This window comes from Stegostoma tigrinum, chromosome 3 (assembly GCF_030684315.1).
Source record: "Stegostoma tigrinum isolate sSteTig4 chromosome 3, sSteTig4.hap1, whole genome shotgun sequence".
In the NCBI taxonomy this organism is placed as follows: domain Eukaryota; kingdom Metazoa; phylum Chordata; class Chondrichthyes; order Orectolobiformes; family Stegostomatidae; genus Stegostoma; species Stegostoma tigrinum.
In genome coordinates this window covers 24219547-24238884 of record NC_081356.1, presented here as the reverse complement: position 1 = coordinate 24238884, position 19338 = coordinate 24219547, and the positions used below count along the sequence as shown (strand labels likewise).

At 41.5% G+C, this 19338-nt stretch overlaps 1 protein-coding gene across 2 annotated transcripts in view; it reads right to left on the bottom strand.

The window, feature by feature from the left end:
* Positions 1 to 19338, bottom strand: part of bnc2 (basonuclin zinc finger protein 2) — a 550876-nt gene that overhangs the window by 397097 nt on the left and 134441 nt on the right. The window contains exon 2 of one of the 2 annotated variants that reach the window (XM_059643758.1): positions 16864 to 16924. The exons of the other annotated variant lie outside the window; for it this stretch is intronic. Within the exon in view, the coding sequence (XP_059499741.1) occupies positions 16864 to 16924 (61 nt within the window). The remainder of the gene's footprint in view (positions 1 to 16863; positions 16925 to 19338) is intronic. 2 annotated transcript variants of the gene reach the window in all.

Here is a 19338-nt window from a genome sequence, read left to right as displayed (position 1 = left end):
TAATAACTGGACACTTTCCCATTCATACCTTTTGGTCATTTAATTTCATATCCTAAAATAGTTTGGTGGAATTACTGGGAAAATATGTTTTTTGCAGTTAAGTGCTTGTAAAATACCAATGTTAGGCAACCTATCCAGAACAATGCAAGGGGACTGAATTAAAAAGTAAGTTAAAAATTATATTGAATGAAGAAAAAGACAGCACAACCTTGAGAAAGCAGAAACAGAAAATTTAAAACACCAAGATTGCACAAATGTATGAATTCAGCAAAAGTCACTTTTAAATTGCAGAAGATTTTTTTTGCCTTAATGTTGCAGTATTGATTGGACTTTGTTGAGAACTTCAAAAAGGAAATCTGTGAATCCTTGGCAATGGACGTTATTAAGGAGCATTACTAGTGTTTGATGCTTTTCAGACTTTGGAATTGGTCCCAACTGAACTATGATGATCTTTTCTGGTCTTATTCATATAATATGTGAATCTAAAGTATATGAAGCTAATATTGAAATCAAACAATCTACAGTGATGTTAACTCCTTTAATAATATTATTCCATAGCACATAATTCAATGAACAAGATAGGTACTAGGAAAACTCATCTCAACAGTGGTTGCCAAGTTATTTTGAATAATCACTTAATAGCATAAAACTAAGTCATTGGAGAAGAGAGACATGTTGTTAAACCTTTCTATCTTTCATTCATCAGGATCAACACAAGAATACCAATTTGCAAAGAAACCAACAATTTATACTACTGGAAACAGTAGTGAGAAACAGGATACTGATTTGTTACCAAGTGGACTTTCATTAGTCAAGGCATTGCAAAGGAAAATGAACTGAGGAATCAACACTTTCTCAAGCTGTACAAATTGTTGCTCCCTCTGAAAACTGGTACTCTTGTGTCTGACCTGATGAGTGCAAAACAAATTTTCTTTCAGCAATAATAGTTCACATTATTAAGCTTTCTGTTTATCTGAAAATTGTTCTAATACACACCACAACAGCTATTTTATTCCTAAGTGTTCTTACAGGTAGATTGCAAGGGAGTCACAGATTTATTCTTTTATGTGTTAATATTACTGATGATCTGTTAAATTTACTGTAAATTGCAGAAGTTCATTGGTTTATATGATTATCCCATTTGTCTGGCCCCAAGAATTATGTTTTTGCATATACTCAGCATATAAGTCAACTTCCCCTTATTCAGCCACAATATGGTATAATCAGATTCATAATCAGCTTAAAATTTTCACCCCAAAACATGCGTTTTACTTACTGGTACCTTATAACTGGGAGTAAAGAATTAAACAGGCAAAACATGCTGCATTAAGAAGTTGGGCACCAGTTTAGGGCATACCAACTCTTTCACTTTGGATGTCAATGACCTTTCACAAAGATGGGCACCCACACCAGTTGTTTACTTTTACACATGAGCCCTGCTTTTGGAAGGATTTTCAGGCTCCAAAGATTAACTTGTACATGCACATTGACACTGAGTCAAATGAGACAAATCCCTGTCTATGCTGTTCCAGGCACCAGAACGCCACCGTGAATGTGTTTAGCTGCTGAAGTATTTTGTTCATCAGTAAGTCATCACACAGCAACACCCTCCAACAACTAATTTGGCTTCATAACATCAGAGAAAATCAGATTTTGTGAATGGAAAATCCTTTAGTAATTTTCACGGATATTTTATGTATATATATCCCAAGGCATTTCACAGTGGTTATTATCAGACAAAACTATACATTGAACCCCAAGAGGAGACAGTAGGACGAATTACCAAAAGCTTCTTCAATGAAGCTGGTTTAAAGGGGCATTTTGAAGGAGTGACAGAAGTGGAGCTGTTTAGCAAGTGAATTCCAGATCTTTGGGACCACACAGTTGAAGACATGGCCACAAATGATGAAGTGATTAAAATACCACACAAGTAAACTAAGGAGAGGAGAGGAATCATTGTGGAGGATTCAGTGTCTTTATTTTCGCATCTTTCGTGCACCATATGTAACATTACATGAGGACAGAGAGAGAGAGAGAGAGAGAGAGAGAGAGAGAGAGAGAAAACGAGAAACTATTTCCTCTGGTGAGGGAGTCAAAAACAACAAGGTACAACTTTATAATCAGACATGAAGTAGTCGGGAGTGATGCCAGGATGCACTTTTGCACATGAAGGGAAGTGGAAATGTGGAACGTTGCTCCCAAAACACTGTCACAGCTCATCAGTCAATTGAAAATGTGAAGTTGGACAAGAATATTCAAGCTTATGCAGCAAAGAAGGGTGATGGAGCTCGGATACTGATCAGCGGTTACTTTATTGAATGCCAGAACAGAATCAAAGAGCTGAATGGCTTCCTATGCTCCTATCTTTTGACATATTCCTCACATTTCCTGCTTCTGTTTTTGATTTCCACTATTAGTATGTTTTTTTTCTTTCAATCAGAGGATAGAGCTGGTTCTGTAAATCTGTTTTGAGGGCAATTACAAAGAGGAATGTGAAATACTTGAGGGGGCCAGAAATTATATTTTGGACCTTAGGTTGCAAAGGTCTTTGGAAAGTCATTTTTCATTTAGAATTCACTGTAATCGGATAGGAACATGACCAACATTCAGGGAAGCGTAATGTAATTGTAATCTAATACCCCAATAAAAAATACATATTCACTGAAATGAGTGAATACACTGGAAATTATGACTGGATAAATAAACTTACAATAGGTTAAGTACCCCTGAGTAAAAACTTGATTCAATCCAAGCAAACAATCATTATAAGAATGGCAAACTTTTGTTTCAAAATGTAATAAATCATGTACAAATATATCGAAACCACGGCAGGAGCATGATGAACACACTTTGGGATAAAAGCATGGTGAAAATGAGGGAAAAGGCTTGGTAGTACTGTATATTTAAAGATGAACTGAAATGGCTTGTTTTCCGTGCCATCATTTAACACTTCAATGATAAAATTAAACCCTGTTTGACAACCAAGACTGGAAAATAATGCATCACTCACTCAAGTGTGATTAACAGCATTAAAAAAGCAAAAAAAAAGGAACAAAAACAAAGTTGCTGGGAAAGCTCAGCAGGTCAGGCAGCATCTGTGAAGGAGAAAACAGTTAACATTTCGGGTCCGGTGATCCTGCCTCAGGATCCAAAATGTTGACTCTGTTTTCTCCTTCACAGATGCTGCCAGATCTGCCGAGCTTTTCCAGCAATTTTGTTTTTGTTCCTGATTTACAACATCTGCAGTTCTTTCAGTTGAAAAAACCTTCTCTTCTCTGAATCTGTAAGAAAACAAGACTAATCACCATTTTGGATTTGTACCTGAGTTGCCCATGGAATGTTTCAAGCATTGATGGATGTGTTTACTGAATTTCTTTACAATCAAAAGGAAAGAAAATGTCTCTTCCTCTGAACTTTTTAATTCAATAAGTCTTGCAGATGAGGCTGGTGTTGTGTGAGGCAATGGATATGAAAGGGTTAATCTGAGATGAGATGAAACTCATCCCATTCTGATATACAACACAGCCACTGGGTGGAGCATCAGGCAGTTTGAACAAACAGCAGTTAGACTCTAAACTGGTGGAATGGTCTCCTGACAGAGGTACATGTGGTTTTTCTACCTCTTGTTAATCATAGTTAACAAGCCAAAGAGTTAATAAAACCCATAGATAGTTACTAAGATGTAATTGAATCTTGCTATCTAAAACAGGAACATCTTCTGCTGAAACTTATTCATAGTCCATCTTCTGCCACAGACTACAGAACAGCCTCTTAGATTAGCCTAGGATTGAAGATTGTTGGCAGCACTGCACTCCAACCACAGAATGCAAAATACTGCATCTCAGAAACTGTATACAGGTTGGATTAACTCATGAATATGACGTACAGTGGTTGGTATACCAAGGCATCATATTGCATTATAACATTGTGAAACAATGGCCTTCTCATTACCGCTGTAACATGCTGCAGTGTGGAGCTGAGGGGAAGAAACCCAGAAGAACTTGAAAGAAAATAGGATTTTTTTTGTGCAAACAAGTGAGTCACCATTTTAAAAGCATCGCCAATTTAACAAAGGCCCTGCAAGTTTGTAAGTTTGCAGCTGAAAGCGTTTTAACTGATATCAGTCAGCACAGGCTTGTTGAAGCTACAACAGCTGCCAGCTGCATTCCAAGGTGAAAAGGTAACAAGACCTGTGGAGAAAAGAAGCTGGTGTAGGCTACAGATAGTCACACTTGGGCAAGAAGGAAGAGATCCAACTCAGGGATTGGTTAATATGTAATTGGACATTGGAGCTCCAGTAGTATGTCAGACTTTGAAAGAAAAAGGGTGGAAAATGTACGTGAGTGCCTCATAAACCCAGGCTTAGAAAATAGATTGGGAGCACTTCCTGGTAAAACATGCTTTGTTGCAGTTGGAATGGGAATCCAAAATACCAACTTCTAGGGGCATGGGTTTGAATCCCACCACAACAGCTGGTAATATTCAAATTCAATAAAAATCTGAAATTAAAAGCTGGTCTTGCAATCATGCAACCATTGTTGATTGTTGTAAAATAACCATCTATTTCATTACTGTCCTCCAGGGAAGGAAATCTACCATCCTACTTGGTCAGGTATGCATGTAATTCCAGAGGCACAATAATGTGGTGGGCTTTTAACTCCCCCCATAGACTGCTAAACATTTACACCACAGAAAACAACAAATTAACCCATTGTGTCCATGCCTATCAACAAAGATCTGAGTATATTAATCCCGAGTTCTTGCTTTTGGTCCAGAGTCCAGGAGGCTATAGCAATGCGAATGAATATCTAAATACTGATTAGACATGATGAGGATTTCTAACTTATCCATCTTTTCAGACAGTGAGTTCCAAACCCTCATCATCCTCTGAGTTTAAAAACTTCACCTCAACTCTCCACTCAGCCTTCTACTTCTTAGCTTAAGTCTATGTCTTCCAGTTATTAACTTTTCCATTATTTGAACTGTCATCTTTCAATCCATCCGACCAATGGCCCTTATAGTCTAATATATATCTATCCCCTCTCAACCTTCATGACACTAGTTTCTCCACGTTTCCTCATGTCTCAGATCGTCCAGACCAGGCAACATTCTAGTAAATCTTCTCTGCATCCCCAATTACATTCTTCCCAAAATGCAGTGACCAGGCTTGCATTTCTGGTCTAACAAGTGTCTTAACATCTTTGCCATAGTATTCTATGCCTCAGCTAGCTGAGGGAATTATGCCTTCTTAATCACATATGCACCTTTTAAGCTCCCTTTATGGATCTATGGATTTGGACACTAAGTTACCTCTGACTTTCAGGATTATCCAGGGTCCAAGCATTCATAGCATAGTCCCTTGTCTTGTCAGTTCTCCCCATGTGTAATACCACACACTTTTGCAGACTGAATTCCATTTGCCATTGCTGTACCAGCTTACCAGTCAATTGATATTCTCCTGCAGTTTATGGCTGTCTTCCTCACTATTTACTATTTTACCAATGTTCATATATGAAATGGCCTAGGAAGAAACCAAGTTGTATCAGTGCACACTGCAAAGCATAAACAAGAGAATGAAAACAGATGGACCACTGAGCAACAACCTAGACACCAGAAACAAAGATAGTCAAGATAGTCTTTTCGACTCTACAAAGTCTGCTTCACTCATATCTGGGATCTTGCAACAAAGTAAGGCGAGTTTTCCACTGACTTGTCAAGCAACAACCTGACGACAGTCATATTCATGGAACACTGCTATTGTCATCCTGGGTGTGTCTTGCTCCATTGGCAGGTCAGACCTGCCAGAGCTGGTGGCACTGTGGTGTAAAGTCAGGAAGGAGTTGCCCTAGTGTTATCATAGAATCATAGCAACCCCACAGTATGGCAGGACGCCATTAGGCCCATCTAATCCATGCCAACCCTCTGAAGGGCAACCCACCCGGACCTACTCCTATCCCAGTAACATTGCATTTCCCATGGCTAATCCATCCAGCCTGTACATCCCTGAACACTATGAGCAATTTAGCATGGCTAATCCACCTAATCTGCACATCTTTGGACTGTGAGAGGAAACCAGAGCACCCGGAGGAAACACACACAGACACAGGAAGAATGTGCAAAGTCCGCACAGTTACCCGAGGGTGGAACTGAACCCAGATCCCTGGCACTGTGAAGTAGTAGTGCAAACCACTGAGCCATTGTACTGCTCCAGCACTGAACCTGGACCCTATGAACTGTCAGGGAATCAAGTTAGACATATGTAAGGGAACATCCTGCTGATTGTGTTGTCCTGCCCACAACTCACAAACGTGAGATAGCGAGGTGAGGAACAGGGAGCGGGCGCAGCTGAACACGTGGCTACGCAGCTGGTGTAGGAGGGAGGGTTTCAGATATGTTGATAATTGGGATGCCTTCTGGGGAAGGTGGGACCTGTACAAGAAGGACGGGTTGCATCTGAACTGGAAGGGGACCAATGTCCTGGGTGGAAGGTTTGCTCGAGTAGTTCGAGAGGGTTTAAACTAGTATGGCAGGGGGGTGGGAACCTGAGCTGTATACCAGAGGTGAGCGTTGATGCAGGTGAGGCAGTAGCAAGAGGTAGACCAGCTAGTGGGAAGGATTTTCCTGGGAGGGAACCAAGGGATCGGTTAAAGTGTGTTTGCTTTAATGCAAGGAGTATCAGGAATAAAAGTGATGAACTTAGAGCATGGATCAGTACCTGGTGCTATGATGTTGTGGCCATAACAGAGACATGGGTTTCTCATGGGCTGGAATGGTTGCTGGATATTCCAGGGTTTAGAACATTTAAAAAGAATAGGGAGGGGGCAAAAAGAGGAGGGGGTGTAGCACTACTAATCAGAGAGGGTATCACAGCTACAGAAGCTTCCATTGTCGAGGAAGATCTGCCTACTGAGTCAGTATGGGTGGAAATTAGGAACAGCAAGGGAGTAGTCACCTCGTTAGGGGTTTACTACAGGCCCCCCAATAGCAGCAGGGAGATTGTAGAAAGCATAGGTCGACAGATTTTGGAAAAGTGTGGACGCAGTAGGGTTGTTGTAATGGGTGACTTTAACTTTCCTAATATTGATTGGAACCTCCTTCGAGCAGAAGATTTGAATGGAGCTGTTTTTGTAAGGTGTGTTCAGGAGGGTTTCCTAACGCAGTACGTTGACAGGCCGACGAGGGGAGAGGCCATTCTAGACTTGGTGCTCGGAAACGAGCCGGGGCAGGTATCAGATCTTGTGGTGGGAGAGCATTTTGGTGATAGTGACCATAACACTCTCTCATTCTACATAGCTATGGAGAAGGAGAGGATTAGGCAGAATGGGAGGATATTTAATTGGGGAAGAGGAAACTATGATGCGATTAGACACGAGTTAGGAAGCATGGACTGGGAGCAGTTGTTCCATGGTAAGGGAACTATAGACATGTGGAGATGGTTTAAGGAACAGTTGTTGGGAGTGATGAGTAAATATGTCCCTCTGAGACAGGCAAGACGGGGTAAGATAAAGGAACCTTGGATGACGAGAGCGGTGGAGCTTCTAGTGAAAAGGAAGAAGGTAGCTTACATAAGGTGGAGGAAGCTAGGGTCAAGTTCAGCTAGAGAGGATTACATGCAGGCAAGGAAGGAGCTCAAAAATGGTCTGAGGAGAGCCAGGAGGGGGCACGAGAAAGGCTTGGCAGAAGGAATCCGGGAAAACACAAAGGCATTTTACACTTACGTGAGGAATAAGAGAATGGTCAAAGAAAGAGTAGGGCCGATCAGGGATAGCATAGGGAACTTGTGTGTGGAGCCTGAGGAGGTAGGGGAAGCCCTAAATGAGTTTTTTGCTTCTGTCTTTACGAAAGAAACGACCTGTGTAGTGAATGAAACCTTTGAAGAGCAGGTGTGCATGCTGGAATGGATAGAGATAGAGGAAGCTGATGTACTGAAAATTTTGTCAAACATTAAGATTGACAAGTCGCCAGGCCCGGATCAGATTTGTCCTCGGCTGCTTTGGGAAGCGAGAAATGCAATTGCTTCGCCACTTGCGAAGATCTTTGCATCCTCGCTCTCCACTGGAGTCGTACCTGAGGACTGGAGAGAGGCAAATGTAATTCCTCTCTTCAAGAAAGGAAATAGGGAAATCCCCGGCAATTATAGACCGGTAAGTCTCACGTCTGTCGTCTGCAAGGTGTTAGAAAGGATTCTGAGGGATAAGATTTATGACCATCTGGAAGAGCATGGCTTGATCAAATACAGTCAACACGGCTTTGTGAGGGGTAGGTCATGCCTTACAAACCTTATCGAGTTTTTTGAGGATGTGACTAGTAAGGTTGATGAGGGTCAAGCTGTGGATGTGGTGTATATGGACTTCAGTAAGGCATTTGATAAGGTTCCCCATGGAAGGCTCATTCAGAAGGTCAGGAGGAATGGGATACAGGGGAACTTAGCTGCTTGGATACAGAATTGGCTGGCCAACAGAAGACAGCGAGTGGTAGTAGAAGGAAAATATTCTGCCTGGAAGTCAGTGGTGAGTGGGGTTCCACAGGGCTCTGTCCTTGGGCCTCTACTGTTTGTAATTTTTATTAATGACTTGGACGAGGGAATTGAAGGATGGGTCAGCAAGTTTGCAGACGACACAAAGGTCGGAGGTGTCGTTGACAGTGTAGAGGGCTGTTGTAGGCTGCAGCGGGACATTGACAGGATGCAGAGATGGGCTGAGAGGTGGCAGATGGAGTTCAACCTGGATAAATGCGAGGTGATGCATTTTGGAAGGTCGAATTTGAAAGCTGAGTACAGGATTAAGGATAGGATTCTTGGCAGCGTGGAGGAACAGAGCGATCTTGGTGTGCAGATACATAGATCCCTTAAAATGGCCACCCAAGTGGACAGGGTTGTTAAGAAAGCATATGGTGTTTTGGCTTTCATTAACAGGGGGATTGAGTTTAAGAGTCGTGAGATCTTGTTGCAGCTCTATAAAACTTTGGTTAGACCGCACTTGGAATACTGCGTCCAGTTCTGGGCGCCCTATTATAGGAAAGATGTGGATGCTTTGGAGAGGGTTCAGAGGAGGTTTACCAGGATGCTGCCTGGACTGGAGGGCTTATCTTATGAAGAGAGGTTGACTGAGCTCGGTCTCTTTTCATTGGAGAAAAGGAGGAGGAGAGGGGACCTAATTGAGGTATACAAGATAATGAGAGGCATAGATAGAGTCGATAGCCAGAGACTATTTCCCAGGGCAGAAATGGCTAGCACGAGGGGTCATAGTTTTAAGCTGGTTGGTGGAAAGTATAGAGGGGATGTCAGAGGCAGGTTCTTTACGCAGAGAGTTGTGAGAGCATGGAATGCGTTGCCAGCAGCAGTTGTGGAAGCAAGGTCATTGGGGTCATTTAAGAGACTGCTGGACATGCATATGGTCACAGAAATTTGAGGGTGCATCCATGAGGATCAATGGTCGGCACAACATTGTGGGCTGAAGGGCCTGTTCTGTGCTGTACTGTTCTATGTTCTATGTTCTAACTCCCTTTCCCCTCAATTGATGAATCAAAATGTTGAGCAGCACTCAGCGGAAACACTGACAACAGTAAGGGTTCAGAATATGCTCTGGGTAGGGGACTGCAACGTTCATCACAAAGACTGGCTCGGTATCACCACTAATGACCAAGATGGTTTAGTACTCAAGAACATAGTTGCTAGAATGATTCCACAAGAGGTCATGAATGAATCAGCAAGACAGAAAAATCTACTTGACCTTGTCCTCACCAATCCGCCTGTCACCGACACATCTGTCCATAACAGTGTTGAGACAGTGACCACATTGTACGCATTGTAGTGATAAAGTTTTTGCCTTTACATTGAGAAAAACTTCTATCATGTCTTATGGCTTTATTGTGATGTAAACTGTGGAGATTTAAATGTATAATGTTAGTTGCTCAAAGCTTTAAATTGTAGTTTTGAGTTAGTAGCTAGAGGGTTTTTGTGTCTGAAATTAATAATTTTAATTATTTCTGTAACAACGGTGATTTCTTCTAAAAACAGCTCTGAAGCCTGCCTATAGAGTGAACGGGTTTGCGCACAAATGGAGTCTTGTTATTTTAGAGTGTTTGCAATCTAGCATAGTAAATAATGGGTGGGGCCTCAAAGTTTTCTTCAAGAATTCTGGAATCCATGTCTTTTATTAGCCTGGGGAAAACTCTATAACTGAGACACTAAGTTTAACTTTTGACATTGGGTAGTGTTAGTTCTGTGATGACATTGGAAAAGGATAGCTGTATAAAGCAGTGCTCCTGAGAAGGGAATGATAGAATTACTGAATTAAATTACTTTGGAGTGAACAGTTATCATTAGTCCCACATCTGAAGTGTTGGGATTAAAAATCCAAAAGTGGTTATTTAACCTGAGTACTTCAAGGCTTCTTACTGGAGCTATCTGCACTTCCACTTTAAAAGTTGAAGTCCCAAGTAAATTAAACCTATTGAGGTGTTAGGTACAGGGAATTTGGTGTGAGCATTATACGCATGGTATTTTGAGTATTACATCAGGAATGGTATTTTGGCTACTATACAAGAGCTGGTTTGTTTCTTTTCAATTTATAAAGAAGCAACCTGGGATTACAATTTACTGTGTGTTTAAAACCCTTGAATTTGTATAAAAAGTAGATATTTGGATTATCCTATATTATCTTCATTCATTTTGTAATAATCATCCATTTTGTTGTTGAAGCAAAATCTGCAGTATTATGTCCCTATGTTTCAGTGAGGGACCACAAATTACATTCCTAGCTGTCATCTGCCCCGTCCAGTAATAACATCTACTGTGATCATAAACTATCACCATACAAAATTACCAAACAGATCTATGTACTCAAATCTGGGAATCCATGAGCCACTGTTAGACATCAGCAGGAGCAGAGTTATATTCAAACTCAATTTGTAACTTCAGGGCCCAGCATATCTCCCAATAAATAGAAAGCGGGACATAACACCAACGCTTCGTCGGAGGCTCACTGATGATGTTACCTAGAATGGTGACGAAACGTCTGAAAACTAACCTTCCAGCTCAGCGAGCAAACTCACATCCAGATATCTCCCACTTGAATATCACCATCAAGCTGGGTGATCAACTCTGGTTCAATGAAACATGCAGGACGGTGTGCAAGAAGCAGCACTTGGCATACCTAAAAAGGAGGTGCCAACCTGGTGAAGCTACAACACAGAACTACTATCATGCCTAACTATGGAAGCAGTATGTAATCTATAAGGCTAAGTGATCCCATACCCAATGGAGCAGATGTAAACAATGCTAATCCAGTTGTTAATGTTGGTGAACAATAAACCAACTGATACGAGATAGGGGCTCCACAGCCATCACTATTTTCAATGATGCGTGAGCTGGATGTGCCGAGATCTACTGCAGCCTATTCCAGATTCCCTACCATCACGGATGCATCTACACTTCACATTGTCTCTCAGGCTTAAACCAATTTGATTCACCCATTGTGATATCAAGAAATGGATAAAAGCATGGAATACTTTAAAAGCTATTGGCCCTGACAACATTCAGAAACAATAGTGAAGACTTGTGCTCCAGAACCTGCCATGTCCCTAGCCAATCTACTCATATACAGTTACAACACTGGCATCTACCGAGCAATGTGGAAAATTCCCAGGTATGGTCCAAACACAAAAAGAGCAACAAATACAAACAGACAATTATCAGCCCATCAGTCTACTCTTGGTGATCAGCAAAGTGATGAAAGGGGTCCTAAACAGTTTAATAAAACAGCACTTGCAAAATAACAATCTGCCCAGTGATTCTCATTTTGGGTTCTGCCAGGGTTAATGAGCTCCTGCCCTAATTAAAGATCTGCTCTAAATATGTCAAAAGAGCTGAACACTAGATGCAAGGTGAGTGTGACTACCCTTGATGTTAAGCCTGCATTTGACAGAGTGTGACATCGAGAAGCTTTATCAAAATTGGAGTCAATTGGTGTCCGGGGAAAATCTCTCTGCTGGATAATGTCATATTTAATATAAAGGAATTTTTTTTTCATTGGAGGTCAGTGACCTCAGTGCCAGGACATCTCAGTAATAGTTCCTCAGGGTAGTCTCTTGGCACAATCACCTTCAGCTGCTTCATTAATGACCTTCCCTCCAACAGATGTGTCAGACATAGGATGTTCATTGATTACACAAAAATATTGGTAGGTTGATGGAGAAAGTGAAGTCGCAGGCGGGCAAGGGTGTACTAGCTAGATGGATAGAGAACTGGCTGGGCAACAGGAGACAGAGAGTTGTAGTGGAAGGGAGCTTCTCAAAATGAAGAACTGTGACCAGTGATGTTCCACAGGGATCCGTGTTGGGACCACTGTTGTTTGTGTTATACATAAATGATCTGAAGGAAGATATACATGGTCTGATTAGTTTGCAGATGACACTAAGATTGGTGAGGTAGCAGACAGTAAAGGGGACTGTTGGAGAAGGCAGCAGAATATAGATAGATTGGAGAGTTGGGCAGAGAAATGGTAGATGGAGTTCAATCCAGGCAAATACGAGGTGATGCATTTTGGAAGATACAATTCTAGAGCCAACTATACAGTAAATGCAAAATCCCTGGGTAAAACTGATGCACAGAGAGATCTGGGTGTTCAGGTCCATTGTACCCTGAAGGTGGCAACGCAGGTTGATAGAGTGGTCAAGAAGGCATACAGCATGCTTTCATTCATCAGATGGGGCATTGAGTAGAGTTAGCAGGTCATGTTACAGTTGTATAGGAGATAACAAGGTGTGGAGCTGGATGAACACAGCAGGCCAAGCAGCATCAGAGGATCCAGAAGGCTAACATTTCGGGCCTAGACCCTTCTTCAGAATTGGGGGAGGGGAAGGGGATTCTGAAATAAATAGAGAGGGTGGGGGAGAGGCGGATAGAAGATGGATAGAGGAGAAGATAGGTGGAGAGGAGACAGACAGGTCAAAGCGTGGAAGCGGAGCCAGTGGAAAAACTGTTCAACTTCCAAGCATGAGTGGTAGTACTTGGTTTGCTTCAGGACGTGGTCGAGCAGTTTCAAGGCCGAAGAGATTACAAGAGAGTCACAGTGGGAGAGAGATCCACTGAGGTTTTTCCGGAGGATGGAGGGTAACTTTTTCAAGGCATCCTTAGAAGAGGTTTTGCAGTGGGGTTAAAATTGTTTCAGAGATAGTGGGAACTGCAGATGCCGGAGAATCTGAGATAAAAAGGTGTAGAGCTGGATGAACACACCAGGCCAAGCAGCATCAGAGGAGCAGGAAGGCCTCCACGCTTTGACCTGTGTGTCTCTTCTCCACCTATCTTCTCCTCTATCCATCTTCTATCCGCAAGCCCCTCTCTCCCTATTTATTTCAGATCTCCCTACCCCTCCCCCATTTCTGAAGAAGGGTTTAGGCCAAAACGTCAGCCTTCTTGCTTCTCCGATGCTGCTTGGCCTGCTGCGTTCATCCAGCTCTATGCTTTGTTATCTCACATTCTGCACCATCTGCAGTTCCTATTACCTCTGAAACAGTTGTATAGGACTTTAGTTCGACCACATTTGGAATACTGTGTACAGTTCTGGTCACCACATTACCAAAAGGATGCGGATGCTTTGGAGAAGGTGCAGAGGAGGTTCACCAGGATGTTGCCTGGTATGGAGGGCACTAGCTATGAAGAGAGGCTGAGTAGATTTGGATTATTTACATTAGAAAGAGGGATGTTGAGGGGATACCTGACTGAGGCCTATAAAATCATGAGAGGTATAGGCAGGGTGGAAAGCAAGAAGCTTTTTCCCCAGAGTGGGGTCTCAGTTACTAGGGGGTCACGATTTCAAGGTGAGAGGGGAAAAGTTTAAGGGAGATACGCGTGGAAAGTTCTTTATGCAGACAGTAGTGGGCACCTGGAATATGTTGCCAGCAGAGGTGGTAGAGGTGGGCACAATAGTGCCATTTAAGATGTGTCCAGACAGATACATGAATGGGCAGGGAGTAGAGAGATATGTATCCTTGGGAAATAGGTGACAGGTTTAGATAGAGGATTTGGATCGGCGCAAGCTTGGAGGGCCGAAGGGCCTGTTCCTGTGCTGTAATTTTCTTTATTCTTTGTTCTTTGCTCTCTATTCAACACTGTTCACAACACCTCAGTTCTGGAGCAGACTATATCATATGCAGCAAGACCTGGTCAACACTGAGACTTGGGCTGGTTAATGGCAAGTAACATTCACGCCACACAAGGAGCAGGCAATGATAATTGCCAACAAGAAAGAATACAACTATTACTAAAGGCCCCGCTATCAATTAGATATATACATAATGTGTCTGTAAAAGTATGTCAGAGGCTAGGAACTCTGCAACGAGTATCTCACCTTCTGTCTCTTAAATGCTTGTTCACCATAGATTTGGCAGGTGTCATGAATGTGATGGAATACTCCTTACTTGCTTGAATGTGTGCGGCTCCAAAAGCATTCAAGACGATGAACACCATCCAGGACAAAGCCCTCACGTGATTGACATCACATCCAAAAACATTCTTCCCCTTTACTACTGACACAAAATAGCAGCAGTGTGTGCCATTTACTAGATATATAGCAACATCTCACCAAGGCTGCTCATACAGCACTTTCCAAATGCACAAATTTCTACCAACTGGAATGACAAGGGCAGCAGATGAATGGGAAAACCACCACTTGCAGATTTCTCTGCAACTCAATGCCATCCTGACATGAAACTATATTGCCATTCTTTCACTGTCAATGGGTCAATAATCCCAGGACGCACTTCCTAAAAGCACTGTGGCTGTCCTTACACCCCAAGGACAGCAGCAGTTCAGGAACGCAACTCATCACCACCTCCTCCAGGACAATTAGGGACAGAAATAAATGTTGGACTAGCCAGAGATGCCCATATTCCTCGAATGAAATAAAATAAACTTACAGCAGTAAAATTTCAAACACAGTAGTAACTTCACTTTAAAACTGGGAAAATTGGAATCAAATTTCTGTCCATTTCAGATGAAGTCTAAGATCAGTAAAGCATTTCAGAAGCAACTGATATTTTGTTTAAAAAAAAATCAGAAGATCTAATTACAGAAAGAGCACAAATATGCCATTTTGGGAGAGAAACAGTCATATGAATCATCCCAACAAGGGCAAAGGATGCAAATTCACCATTTTGTTTGAGAAGATGTGAAAGTTCCAAAAAGAAACCAAAGAGACAGGAATAAGTGATAATGGGAACTGCAGATGCTGGAGAATCCAAGATAACGAAATGTGAGGCTGGATGAACACAGCAGGCCAAGCAGCATCTCAGGAGCACAAATCTTTTCTTTCGATTTCTAAAATAGCGAAAATTAAATTAATACTGCAGAAAAAATGAACAAAATAACCAAAGTTAGAAGTACACATTTGGTAATACAGACTTGACCACTGCAAATCTACGTGGAATTATAGCGACAAACCTACAGGTAAGGGGATGGAATGCCCCCAAGTCTGAAGAAATGTTATCTAAGCCAACAGCCTCTTCTGCTGACATTTAACTAACGTCTACAGAACAGTCTCTGAGACTAGTAAATGAAGGAGGATGGCTGGTACAAGTGACCTCTGGTTGGTATCTAGGTATCACATCCCATGATAACATGTTTACAACAATGGCTTTCTCATCATTGTTATAACTGCTAAAACTTTGAAATTCACACACATCAAGTTATATTGAATGTGCAACAGAGAAATAAACCTTTCACCTCATTGGGCCCATCTTGCCTTTTATGCTTCACATAAGTGGATTCCCATCATAAAATCATTCCATCCCTTCAACATATCATTTTCAGCAGGTGATGCATTGACTCCACCAGTGATGCCCCACTCCCCACCACATAACCCCTCCTCCCAGGTCCCACATTTCCCCTCAGACTCATAGCACCCATTTCTTCTTCTCTCTCCTCCCATTCCACTTGGATTTTATCATCAAACTCTACACCATCCCAAAGCCCGTTTACCCTTACCCCATTGAACGTTTGATTGTGACATTATAGTTGTCGTTATAGGCATACAAGTACAAAACGAATGGCATGAAAGGCAATTATGGTACCAATTTTAGTAAGGATCAAGTGTCTAACTTTTCTTTCTCTGTGGCACACCGATTTTAAAAGCAGCAAGAAACTGCATCTGCTTTCCAGGGAACTCAAGACGGATTTAAACACAGCCTGAATTTGGTCAGCTCTGATTCACACCCGACAAGTTTAGAGGAAACGCATTTGTACGTTGTTAAATCAACATCAAGAGTTAACTGACATCAGCAATAATAGTGCATGGGTTACAGCAATCAAAGCATCTGCTGTCATGAGTGTGTTTGTAACATTTCCACCATCAAGGATAATATGATCCTTGACTTTTGCCAAGTCCTGACAATTCAAGTATAATTAACCAGGCAAACAGGGATTCTATTATGTGGCAGATTTTACAGAGGAGCTTGTTCATTTTAACTGTGTCCCACATCAAATTGTGATTAATTTTTTTTTCCTAATTAAAGTGTTTCAAACCCTCCTTCCCATACGGAAGTAATTTTGTGCTGAGAAAAAGTACATTTTTGAACCTGACCCCTTTGTGGGTGTGAAACTGGCAGTTTCAATAATTGCTTCCATACAATACAAAATTCAAAGTTTTGCAAACTTTTTGATGTGTGAATTTAACAAAATTCTTTGTGGAAGACAGGGATGTTTGTTTACTTTGTTTTGCTGGTTACTTCATTTTGTGCAGCATTTTTAGGCTGGAGACAAGTATCAAGGATTTTTTCTTTACATTGCCCAAAATTTATATCAGAAACACTTCTTGTACAAAATGGCATTTGTGAAAACATTGCATATGATGTGTATTGCATTACCCTCAATATCATCCAAGATCTGAGCCCTGGTTCAGGGTTAATCCAGTTTATTCCTTCAAGGCTGAAATTAAATCGATAAATATTTCAATCAGTCAAATATTTTCTGAGGATAGATAACTCAAAATCCTTGTATCTTCATCTTAATGGTTCAAAACAAGGGGCTTCTACATCCCATTTGTGCCAATGCACCAGGCTCTCAGCCAGTTTAGTTTACTTACTGCAGAGTTCAGCTTCTCCAAATAGCCTGTCAAAATGAGGAATGCTAATGTTTTCAGACTGTTCACATTTCTAGATTTGAAAGCACATTCCGGTAAGGATGGCATTTTGAAAAAGGCGGTCACCCACCTTGTTTCATTGAAATTTAAATACATATAGCAATCCTATTTACCTTTAAGTGCAAAAAGAGTTGCCTTAGTTTGACAATGATTCACCGAATGCAGCACCAAGGACACACAGAAAAACCTGTGTCAATTTGAATCAGGTTGAAAGTTCCTCATGATTGCCTGTGTAGTGATTAGAACTGGGTGGACCTCAACAACGATGAGGTTCTTGACTGGGGTTGTTAACCTGAGCCAATCTGGAAAGCCCTAGCTGACCAATATAACCAGGAGATTAGCAGCTCCTCAGTTCAGGGAACTGGCTCTGAGCTGGAAGTCCCCAGCCAGTGTACTCTGCACTAGTAAATCAAGAGTGACTTTGTGAAGGGACACCAGTCCCTATGCTGTTATTTCAGCCTAACTATCTCCAGCTGCTTCATCAATGACCTTGCTCTGTCATAAAGTCAGAAGTGCAAATATTGTGGTGCAGAGGCAGGGTCATACCCCTGGAGCAGGAGGCCCGGGTTCAAGTCCCACCTGCTCCAGACACATTTAATAACATCTCTGAACAGGCTTATTAGAAATATAGGTTAAATAAAAGAAGTGCAAATATTCATTGATTATTGTGCAGTATTTAATACCATTCACAATTCCACAAATGCCACAGTATTGTGTTCAACTGCCACAAGGCTGGAACAACATTCAGGCCGAAGCTGATATGTGAAAAGTAGTATTCACACCATGCAAGTGCCAGGAAATATAGTCACAGAGTCATACAGCATGAAAACAGACCCTTCAGTCCAAACAGTTCATGCTGAACATAATCCCAAACTAAACTAGTCCCACCTGCCTGCTCCTGGCCCATATTCCTCCAAATCTTTTCGATACATATACTTATCCAAACGTACTTTAGATGTTATAACTGTGCCCACATTCACTACCTCCTCAGGAAGTTCATTCCACATGTAGAACAACCTCTGCGTAAAAAAATTTGGTCTTCAACTGTTTTTTTAAGTCTCTGTCCTCTGACTTTAAATATGTGCTAGTCTAGGGAAATTCCCCATCTGGGGAAAAGACATCTACCATTAACGCTATTTATACCCCTCTCCTTTTTAATAAGCTTCCATAAGATCACCTCTAAACTTCCTATGGTCCAGTGAAAAAAGTCCCACTCTATCCAGCTTTTCAAAGAACGCCTTTAACAAGAGACTGAACCATCTCCCCTTGATGTCAAGTTTCATTACCATCACTGAATCTTCTCCAATCAACTTCCTCAGGGTCACCATTGACAAGAAATTAAAGTGGACCAGCCATACAAATATAGATACAAGAGCAGGTCAGAAACTGGGAATTCCACAGTGTGTAATTTGACTGCTGACTCTCCAAGCCTTCCCAGCATCTAAAAGGCACCAGTGAAGGTACTCTCCACTTGCCTGGCTGGATGCAACTCTAACTTTACTCAGAAAGCTCAACACCATCTCGGAACAACTGGACATTACGAACAGCAGGAGGCCAGTTAGCCTCCCCTACTTACTTCACTATTTCAGAACATCATGGCTCATCCGAGTATCAATCAATATTCTGTTTTTGTTCCAGGTTTCTTATCAAATTTCTTTAAGATAAAATATAATCTCACTCCAGACCCAGATGATAGAGTTACATGTTAGAGTTTCCACTATCCTTCATAAAGTGCTTTCTGATTTCACACTTGAATGGCCTGGTTCCAGTTTAAGGTTGTGTCCTCTCTTCTTGATTCCCCCAACTGAGAAAAAAATTCCCTGCACCTATCAGTAAAATCCTTTGAACATATTAAATATTTGACCAGAATCCTTCTCAATCTCTAAAACTCAAGGGAATGCAGGGCAATTTTATGGAAACCACACTCAATATGAACCTTTTAAGTGCAAGTATCCATTTGATCTATTGTTAGTGTCCAGACCTCTACTCAACTCTCTAAATATGACAAAGCTCAGTGGTGCTGTTTAAAGGAGATTCCATTTCCATATCAGTATTGTTTTTGAATTATCAGCTATGAAAAGTCCATTTTCAGACTCTAGGTTGCATCATCCCTCATCTATGCTGTTTTTGGTTAGGGGTCCCTGTTAGGATGGCAGGGTCACTGAATTTGCCCTCATGTATCATGAGTCTAAGTAGTCAA